This window comes from Cervus elaphus, chromosome 9 (genome assembly GCF_910594005.1).
Source record: "Cervus elaphus chromosome 9, mCerEla1.1, whole genome shotgun sequence".
Classification (NCBI taxonomy): domain Eukaryota; kingdom Metazoa; phylum Chordata; class Mammalia; order Artiodactyla; family Cervidae; genus Cervus; species Cervus elaphus.
In genome coordinates this window covers 88,069,930-88,081,172 of record NC_057823.1, presented here as the reverse complement: position 1 = coordinate 88,081,172, position 11,243 = coordinate 88,069,930, and the positions used below count along the sequence as shown (strand labels likewise).

General features: G+C 38.9%; 1 protein-coding gene across 1 annotated transcript; it reads left to right on the top strand.

Annotated features, from left to right (window-relative positions):
• The first annotated feature begins 1,372 nt into the window (after nt 1–1,372).
• LOC122700588 (phosphatidylinositol transfer protein beta isoform) lies at nt 1,373–4,347 on the top strand. The gene has a single exon (XM_043913564.1). It carries the CDS (start codon nt 1,461–1,463, stop codon nt 2,274–2,276), a length of 816 nt encoding a protein of 271 aa, XP_043769499.1. The 5' UTR covers nt 1,373–1,460; the 3' UTR covers nt 2,277–4,347.
• Nucleotides 4,348–11,243: the final 6,896 nt, after the last annotated feature.

Here is an 11,243-nt window from a genome sequence, read left to right as displayed (position 1 = left end):
AATACTGCTAGAGGCCAACATCTAAAATAAGTTGAGTGAAATATTTGGAGTAAAACATAAATATTTTCTTTCTTTCTTTTCTGCTGTCTTTCATTCCTTTTCTCTGTGCTATTCTTAATTTCGAGTAGAAATTCCCCTCTCACCTTTTTTCCCTTATGTACACATAACTGCAATAATCTCTTCCTAACAGCCTGTATTTTTCCCATGGAAAATATTACTTTATTCATTTTGTGTTCCTCTAGTGAAGTCTGTGCAGACACAAGTGGTTGTCCTTCTGACTATAACTGTGGCTTTGCAGACTGTGTTTTGCTTCCAAATATTTTCTCTTTTAATTTTTTACCTTTGTAAGAAACTGATGAGGAATTAGTAACTCTATTAATAATGCTGCTTTATAAAGACCTAAGAATGACTGTGATTTTTAAGTGGGGTGATATTGTTACTCTTACAAGGGCTCTCTGGTTTGGTGGATAAACCATCTGTCTCTTTCCTTCTGAGTATCTTTCCAGGGGGATGTAGTTGTCTGTTTCCAATTCAATGGACATGAGTTTGAGCAAACTCCAGGAGTTGTTGATGGACAGGGAAGCCTGGCGTGCTGCAGTCCATGGGGTTGCAAAGAGTTGGACACAACTGAGTGACTCAACTGAACTGACTTAGTCAAAGGACGCTTTTGAAAATTAAGCAATCCCTGTTCATTGCATAAATCTAGTTCAATGTCCACTGCATGAGAAGCACTGTCTTAGGCCCTAGGGACATCACTGTGAGCAGAATCCAATAGGACCTTTTTCTCATGAAGCTTTCAGTCTAAAATATGGCCTGAAATAAGTGGTAGCTTTATGAGGTTATTTGGGTTGCCAAAGTGAACTTGAAAGGAATGTTAGTGAAACATGGTTGTTGAAGGTTTTTAGAACTGAAAAGAGCCCTTAAAGATGATGATTTTACTCTTATTTTAAAGATGACAAAACTGAAATTAAGGGAGGTTGAAGGACTTTCCCGAAGTCATATACTATGGAGTGGTACAGACAGACTGTGAATTCAACTCTGTATTAAATGTTAGAATTTTAGGGGTGGATCTTAACTCCCCACTTTAACACCGAGTTGGCTTACTGAGGCCCAAAGCTGCCACTTGGCAGCCCTGTGAGACAGTCAGGACGTCTCCGTGTACACACTATAGCTGGTGCTCTTTGTGCCAAGCGGTCTCCTCCAACTCATACCTTGGTGTTGACTCTGAATTTGGGACTTTGCATAGCACACCACATTACTTGGTCATGGACCAAGTGTTTGGTTGAAATTACTAATTACTTTTTAAAAAATATATGTTCAATGTTAGAATAGATAAAGATGTAAGGAGGCGCTTTGAGAGGCGGTAGCGGCGGCGGCGGCGGCAGCGGCGGCAGCGGTGGCCGCGGTGGCCGTGGTGGTAGAGGTAGCGGCGGCGGCAGCTGTGAAGGGGTTCCGGAAACATGGTGCTGATTAAAGAATTCCGTGTGGTTCTGCCATGTTCAGTTCAGGAGTATCAGGTTGGGCAGCTTTACTCTGTGGCAGAAGCCAGTAAGAATGAGACTGGTGGTGGAGAAGGAATTGAAGTCTTAAAGAATGAACCTTATGAAAAGGATGGAGAAAAGGGACAGTATACACACAAGATTTATCACCTAAAGAGCAAAGTCCCTGCGTTCGTGAGGATGATCGCTCCCGAGGGCTCCTTGGTGTTTCACGAGAAAGCCTGGAATGCATACCCCTACTGTAGAACAATTGTAACGAACGAATATATGAAAGATGATTTCTTCATTAAAATTGAAACATGGCACAAACCAGACTTGGGAACGTTAGAAAATGTACACGGTCTAGATCCGAACACGTGGAAAACGGTTGAAATTGTCCACATAGATATTGCAGATCGAAGTCAAGTTGAACCAGCAGACTACAAAGCTGATGAAGACCCAGCCTTATTCCAGTCCGTCAAGACCAAGAGAGGCCCTCTGGGACCCAACTGGAAGAAGGAGCTGGCAAACAACCCTGACTGTCCTCAGATGTGTGCCTATAAGCTGGTGACCATCAAATTCAAGTGGTGGGGCCTGCAGAGCAAAGTAGAAAACTTCATCCAGAAGCAAGAAAAAAGGATATTTACAAATTTTCATCGCCAGCTTTTTTGTTGGATTGACAAGTGGATCGATCTGACAATGGAAGACATTAGGAGAATGGAGGATGAAACTCAGAAAGAACTAGAAACAATGCGTAAGAAGGGTTCCGTCCGAGGCACGTCGGCTGCTGATGTCTAAATGAGTCCCCTGTAGGGTCAGAGACAATATCAAACTGTTTACGTAATCAAGGTCAAGTAAGGGGAACCAGTGCAGCCAGTGATGAGTGAAGAAGAAGCTGACCATGTCTTGCAGTGTTGACATTTCCCAGACGTGTGCTTGTGGTTCTGTGCCCACAGGCACAGGTCCCAACTACGTGTGTATATATGTTTGTGTGTGTCAATCTGTAGCTGTATATAAAACGCATGTAGAGCTACAGATCCCAGTACACACACGTGTGTATATATGTACATACAAACATACTGAAGGGATTAGTACAATTTCTCCAAAGTACTGTACCTATCTTCAGCAAGAATGCAAAAGAAAATATTTTCAATATATATACCTGGAACAGATTTTAATAATTATCAGAGTAATACCATTAATGGATGAATTGACTGCAATGTAATACTAGCTGGTATGTTTCGTAAATGTCAAGTTGTGGACCAAGATATATATATATACATATATATATATATAGCCTTTTATTACTTTTTTGTTCTTTTAAATCAGTCTCTTATAAACTTTAATTTTAGTCCCATAATCAACAGAATCCCACAGGAAAACTTATTAAAAATCTTTTGGTATTCCAAGGAATCTGGAACAAAACTCTGAATGTATTTAAAATCATTTCTTTCTGGATTTTCATTATCATACAGCCAAATTGAACAATATCTATTAGTAAAGAGAGTTACAGGCCAGTTTTTACTTGTTTGCCCCTGAGGTAAAGATCCTTTTAAAAAGAATTCCATTTTTTATTGAATTTTTGTATTTTAAATTTCAAGTATTTTTCTACATCAAGTCTAGGAAAAATGGAAATAACGGTCTGTGATTTATTAAAAAAAAAAAGAAAAAGAACACTGTATAACTTTTCAGGCTTCTGTCAGGCAAAGACAGAAATTGATGAAGAAATTAATAGGATTGTAGGCCGTTAAGAAAAACTGGAAGTACAGCGCTTCCATGGAGTCTTGTTTCTAAAATGACTGTTTTCTGAAATTACAGCTTGGAAACTATGCAAATGATCTAGATTCCTCACAAGTTAACACGGTAGAACATAGATACTGATGCTGTTTTGCTCTTTTCTGGTTGAAATATATACTTGGGCGGGGGAGACGTTGCATCTGAGACAGGAAGAGATTCAGAGGCAGCGCGAGGCCTGTCTGCACACGGTTAGGCGGCCCAGCCGGCGGCCAGCGCAGCTGCACCCGCACCCGCTGGGGTGTGCTCTCCTGGGACGTCATCGGAACACACCCTGAACACGCATCGGGAAAACGCAGCCTAGAGGCTGCTGGCCTCCTTTGGTCCTCTTTCTTTTTTCCTTTTCTTTTAAGAACAATAGCTAGGTAAGATTTTTATCATCTTTCTCTGTCCAAGTCTAGTTCTTCACCTGTCAGTCCTGGGAGCTCAAACAGAATGTTGTTGAAGCCTTGGGGCCCCAGCCATCTTCTTTAACCTCCCACCCCTCCTGCCCCATGCCAGGCCCTGTGGTCATACCACGTTTGTAATCTGATTGGCTGACAGCCCCGCCCTCCCTGCTCCCTGGTTTCCTGCGGAAGCCCTATGTCCCCACTGAAGTGATCGCAGTGGCCTGGACACGGCTGTCCAGGGTTACTCCTGCGTGGCAACACCTGGTTCCCCACGGCTGCAGACCCCTCACCACACGCGTCCTCTGTGTACTCAGGATCAGAACCGACGTCTACTCTCTGGGCACTGCTGTAAGATAGGTTTTGTCAAGAGCATAATCATTGTCTGCAAAGTGTCTGATGCCAGGAAGATTATTGCTAATCTGGTGAAGTAAAGAGTCTCGCCTTCTTTTAATGAACTTCACTCTCACTGGCGTCTGTAGCATCATTTGGGAGCTTGGGCGCACATGGAGATGACGGCCCGGCGCATGGATTTTAATGTTTTTCTAACAACTGTGGAGATCTGAGGGAATGTGTGGTGAATGTAAAATATCTAGTTTACTTGGCAGTCTCTTGTGTAAATTATAGTAAAACAAAGTAAATGAAATTTAAACAAAAAATAAATTTGATCACAAAAAAAAAAAAAAAAAGATGTAAGGAAAATGTATGAAAATAGTACCAAGGTTTCCTACATACCTCACACAATTCCTTCTGCCATTAAAATGTTCCATTATTATAGTACACTTGTCAAAATTAATGAACAAATGTTGATCCATTATTAACTAAAGCCCATATTTTGTTTAGATTTCCTCAGTTTTTAACCTTATGTCCTTTTTCTGTTCTGGGACTCCCTCTAGGAAATCTCTTTACATTTAGTCATCATGTTTCCTTAGGGTCCCTTTGTCTGTGACATTTTTTTCAGACTTTTCTTGTTTCTGAGGACCTTGATAGCTTTGAGACTTATAGGCATTTTGTAGAAAATCCTTCAAATGGGATTTTCAGTGGTTATGGATACTGGGAAGGAAGACCACGGGGTAAAGACCATGCTTATCACCACATCACATCTAGACATTACCAGTTGATTGGTACATTTTACCAATGTAGTTTGTCACTGCTGACATTGACATTAACCTTGGTGATCTGGCCAGAGCAGTGTCTGTCAGACTTCTTCACTCTAGTGTTAATTTTTTCCTCCCCTTTCCATACCATGCGTACCACACACTTAAGGACTGGGGAATTATGTTTCACCTCCTTGAAAGTGGAATTCTACTTAAATTACTTGGAATTTTTCTGTGTGAGATATTTGTCACCTATCATTTACATATTTGTTCAATAATTTCTGTCTGTGTGAAGTTATAATTCAATAGTACTTCATTTTGTTGCTCAAATTGTTCCAGCTTTGGCCATTGGGAGCTCTTACATTTGGCTCCTGTATCCCTTTGACATTCCACCATCATTATGTATCAGAGTGTGTGTGTCTGTGTGACATTTCTTAACTTTTGGCACTGCAAGATGCCCCAAGCTCATCTTATTTATTTCCTGCCAGAGTTCTAGAATCAGCTGTTTCTCCAGGGACCTCGGTTCCTTTTGTTGGAAAATGTTATTAGAAACTAAGTTCTGGGTGCTAGGTATGCTTGTTCCTACTGAGATGTGTTTGATTCTAGGCCCTCTAAGCTGAAAAAAACAAAGAAATATATGTGTCTTATCTCGTGTATATGTACATGCCTATAAATATTTCCATATGTATCCATTTGTATATGTATTAAGTTAAACAGAAATTGATATTGATTTCTTTAATCTGTTTGCACATACACTCTAGCCTCCTCTCTTGGCTTATTTATAATCTCCTGTGCCAATAATGAGAAACCTTACTTCTACCGCTTGCCATCCATTTGTTTAATTTCCAATATACATATATAGTTTTCAACAATTTTATCAACTAGAGTGCAGTGCCTATGTACAGCTTCTTTTGCCTTCAGTCCTATAGACTCCACCCATTTCTAGTTACTTAGGTCAACATCTTTTTCTCCTGTCCTCTTCAGTGATATTGTTTCATATATTTGCAATCCAGTTAGATTATCTTCTCACAGTTGCATTCCTTCCTAATGATTTTCTTAATTTGCAGAAATTAAGGTTCACATTTTGTGCTCTTTAACAAGTACATAGTATCATATATTCACCATTAAAATATTGTGAGAACAGTTAGCACCCTAAATATATCATCTGTTCTTTAGCTATTCAGTTCTCCTGCTTAGCCCCCAGACCCTGGCAACTGCTGATCTGTTTATCATCTCTGTAGTTTTGATTTTTTAAAAATAATGTCATATAAATGGAATTGTATAATATAGCTTTCTTGGACTGGCTTTTTTCAGTTAGAAATGTGCATTCAAAGTTCACCCATGTCTTTGCATGGTATTGATAATTATTTAATGAAGATAATAGAATATTCTTATTTCACTATTTGTGATTTTGATTGTGTTGGAATTAGTATATCCTAACTGTGGTAATAGCAGCAAGGAAAACAGTGCTGGTAAAGATTGTGATTTGCTGTGGAGGTAGGTAAGGAAATGCTTCATGGAGGAGAAGGGAAAACTTGGGTTAGATTTTTTTATTTAATAGTTTTCCTTGTAAAGACAATGTCAAACACACATGCACACCCATACATAGTCTAACCTCCTTAACACAAAAGGTGTGTTTGTTTGGATGTCTGTATTTGGAGTGTGTGGTGTGTGTTCAGTCACTCAGTCATGTCTAACTCTTTGCAATCCTTTGGGTTGTAGCCTGCCAGACTCCTCTGTCCATGGAATTTCCCAGGCAAGAATATTGGAGTGGGTTGCCATTTCCTCCTCCAGGAGATCTTCCCAACCCAGGGATCAAACCCACATCTCTTACATTGCAGGTGAATTCGTCCCACCTGGGAAGTCCCATATATTCAGAGTATAGATGCATAAATTTTTGCAAGCATTGTTAGTAAACTAAGACTTAAATGATAAAAAATATATCATTATATCACGTAGAAAGAAGTCCAGAGTTAAAATTCTGAGTTGCTTCACTTACTTACACAGCAGTGTAGTCAAGAATCCTTGTGTTCTCTCAGCTGTCTCATCTTCAGCATCTCCGTCTCAGTTTCAGGCGTATCCCTTCATTGTTGCAAAATGATTGGTATTGGTCCAGTACCTGTAACTGCTACTTCTGAAGTAGAAGTTCAGAAGTCAAGAAAAGTAGAGATAAGTTGTCCTATCTGTCATCAGAAGTAGAGAAACGTTCTCCTGCCTGTCAGTTTTTATCAATAAGGAGAATATTTCTAGGAACTCCCCCCAATGTATTCCTTCTTACATCTCATTATCTAGATTTGAGTCTTTCTCTGGCAAAAGGGAGTGGTATTACCATGACTGGCTTAGATTCTTGTAAATTATCCCTAGTGACTGGTTAAGGGCTTATTCTAATTAGTGTCAGAGTTTTTGTTGACAAGGAAGAAATGGGAATAGCAGTTGCATTTACAACAGAAAATGTCTGCTATAAATATTTTCTGTAGCTCTTGAGTTCTTTATTTTGGTATAACTTTCAGTCATCTAGAGAATATCTTCAGGGACGTTTTTAGAGAAATGCAGATATTTTCATATAAGAGTATCTTCATGTTTCACACATGAAAAGCAGTGAAACTGGGTATAAAATTCATGGATCACAGATGTTTTGCTTCAGAATTATATAGACATTCTTTCACTGGCTTCTGGAAATTAATGAAGGAAAACACTATATACAGCCAATCAAAACTCAGAGACTAAATTTACTGTTTTCTTTTAAAGCAATTTTCTCTGTCTGAAGGCTTATAGGAGTTTTTCTTTTTGCATGTATTTAAAAAATTTTCTTCTAAGATCACAATAGATCTTGCATTTTAGTCAGTTCTTCTAAAATATCACGAACCCTTGTTTATCTGCATTTTCAGGTTTTAAAAAATTGTTTAAGAAATATTATTTCCTGAATTATAGTTTTGGTTCTTATTTCTGTTTCAAATATTGTGTTTTTTTCCCTCAGAATTTATTATTCTTATGGTGGATCTTTATTTTTCATTCCCAGTTTTCATCTTCTTATTTTTCATATGTCTAGTTAGCCCAATACTTCTTATTCCTAGGTTGAACTTCATTTTCTATACTGTTTCTATATTTTTACTTGTCATTATTTTTCTTTATATCCTTTTCTTTTGCAAACAGGGAGATTCAAAACAATGTGGTTTTTTTTTTAACCTTTTAAAGATGTGGCTTTTAGAACATTATAATTATGTACAGGGCTTGCTTTAGATTATTTCTGATTTTTTTTTCAAAATTGCATCTTCAGTGGTGAGCACTGAGTTGGACACATTATAGGCACCATGTAAATCTTAGCTGTAAATGAATGAAGTTGCCAATAATTAAAATTATTTAACCACTTACATAATTTCATCTATTGAGAAACTCAGTCTTAAACTGGGGAGAGCAGTAGTGAGTGAGAATGGTGGAAAATGTATTGGGGTTAGGGTTAGATCTTAGGGAAAAACAGGGGGAAATGTGCCTTTGAATGCAGCAGATGCTTCAGTTCAGTTCAGTTTAGTCACTCAGTCATGTCCGACTCTCTGCGACCCCATGGACTGCTGCACGCCAGGCCTCCCTGTCCATCACCAACTCCTGGAGTTTACTCAAACTCATGTCCATCGAGTCAGTGATGCCATCCAGCCATCTCATCCTCTGTTGTCCCTTCTCCTCCTGCCTTCAATCTTTCCCAGCATCAGGGTCTTTTCCAGTGATTTAGGTCTTTTCCAGTGGCCACATCAGGTGGCCAAAGTATTAGAGCTTCAGCTTCAACATCAGTGCTCCCAATGAATATTCAGGGTTGATTTCCTTTAGGATTGACTGGTTGGATCTCCTTGCAGTCCAAGGAACTCTCAAGATTCTTCTCCAACAACACAGTTCAAAAGCATCAATTCTTTGGCACTCAGCTTTTTTTATGATCCAACTCTCACATCTGTACATGACTACTGTAGTCATTACTACATGACTACTAGCTTTGACTAGACGGACCTTTGTCAGCAAAGTAATGTCTGCTTTTTAAGTGGATGCTTCAGAACTATAAAAATGTCTGTGTATCCAGGCCTGTGTATCTTTCTCATCTCCCTACTCTAACTTCTCTCTCTACCTTTCTTACTTTTCCCACCTTTTCCCCATGCATCTAATCTTTTGGGGTTTTGTTGTTTGGTCTCTTTCATTTTAAGAATCTATTGAGCCATTGACTAAGTATAAAATGTGAGGCAAAACAAAATGAAGCTGTATAAATAGGGTCATGGAATTTTAGGTAATTTATCTTAACCTATTCCTCTCCTTTCCCCCAAATTAAAAGCTTGATCATTAATTTCTTTTCCCTTGTGCTCACTATATAATAAATACTATAATTGGCCAGAGCAGATTTTGAAAGCATTTAGTGACACTGGCCACTCTTTCTCATCTACATGTAATCTATAGTTGATTAAAAGACTTTTTGACCCAAAATGCTTCAAAACCTTCTCAGTTTATTGATAACATAAATACATGATATCATTGTTGTTGCATTAGGTATGTTTCAGGTTGGTTTAAAAAATAGTTTTAAGTGATACCGTCAGTGGCATAGAGTTGGAAGTTAGAAAATGTTTTGAGAAGGGAGCCAGAGGGCATGGAGTGAGTGTGAGAAATACCTGTCACCAAGCCTAACACGTTCTCGCATTCAGCAAATCAACCACTTCTCAGGAATCCTTCACAGTGTGACTTTATTTGAAAAATTTGGAATTCATAAAGTGGGAGACAGAGACTTTCAAATGTAAATATGAAATTGTTCTACAAAGAAGTTTTGCATTATCCATCTTATTGGCTTTCTGTAGAACTCAGAACTTCCCCTTTCTTGTCTTACATGAATTCTCTTAAACTTTTCCAGGAAACCAAGTCGATGTTGATGTTGTATTACAAATATAGAAAACTAATTTTTATTTTAACAGGAACCTCCATGTGAAACAATGAACAACACCAAATTACTTTTAATGAGAGAGGTATTTTGGATTGCCTTAAATTTTACCCATGATATTTAAAGGTGTTGGTGTTTAGACTATTCCATGTCTGCTGTCCATAAAGTACCTTTGTCTGCTTACACCAAGTTCACATGTGATAACACATAAGGATAAAAGAAATTGGGAACTTGACTCTAGAGGTTATAATGAGCTCTTTTTCAGCAAATTGACTCTGAGATTTAACTGCCTGGATTTGAATCTGGAGTACATCATTTACTTGCCAAGGAACATTGGGAAGATTACTTCACTGCTCTGAACATGTTACCTCTTCTATAAAATTGACATAATGATAGCACCTATCTCAAAATATTGTTGTGAAGATTCAGTGAGTTAATACATGTCAGATACTCTGAACAGTTCCTTGCCTTTGGTGAGTGTTTAATAAGTATTAACTGTTCTTATATGATAAATGTCAATGAAGTATGTCTGGGTTTTTTATGTGGATAACCTCAAGTCTAATTCATCTGTTTGTTCCTACCATCAGTCACTTCAGTTCAGTCGCTCAGTCATGTCCAACTCTTTGCGACCCCATGGACTGCAGCACGCCAGGCTTCCCTGTCCATCACCAACTTCTGGAGCTTACTCAAACTCATGTCCATCAAGTCGGTGATGCCTTCCAACCATCTCATCCTCTGTTGTCCCCTTTTCCTCCTGCCTGCGATCTTTCCCAGCATCAGGGTCTTTTCCAATGAGTCGGTTCTTTGCATCAGGTGGCCCAAATATTGGAGTTTCAGCTTCAGCATCAGTCCTTCCAATGAATATTCAGGACTGATTTCCTTTAGGATGGACTGGTTGGATCTCCTTGCAGTCCAAGGGACTCTCAAGAGTCTTCTCCAATATCACAGTGCAAAAGCATCAATTCTTTGGTGCTCAGCTTTCTTTATAGTCCAACTCTCACATCCATACATGACTACTGGAAAAACCATAGCCTTTGTTGGCAAAGTAATGTCTCTGCTTTTTAATATGCTGTCTAGGTTGGTCATAGCTTTTCTTCCAAGAAGCAAGTGTCTTTTAATTTCATGGTCGCAGTCACCATCTGCAGTGACTTTGGAGCCGCCCAAAATAAAGTCTGTCACTATTTCCATTGTTTCTCCATCTATTTGCCATGAAGTGATGGGACCGGATGCCATGATCTTAGTTTTCTGAACGTTGAGTTTTAAGCCAACTGTTGCAGTCAATTTAGGAGAAGTTTTAAACCTCACCCAAATTAGATATTATTCACACTGATTTACTTTCAGCTGACTAGCTTACATTATCTATCTATGACCATTCAGTGTGGCCAGATTCTGGATTCAGGGGCTGATCAGACCTGGGTACAGTTTTCATCTTTGCAGTGGGAGAGAGGATAAAGGGGTGGGTATAGTGGTAGAAGGGTGTTTCCCCAAGTTAAAATCAGGGCTCTGTTATTAGTAACAGGATATTCTGTACTCGCAAAACCAACAGAACCTGCTGTCGGCAGGGGTGGTCAGGGACACTCGT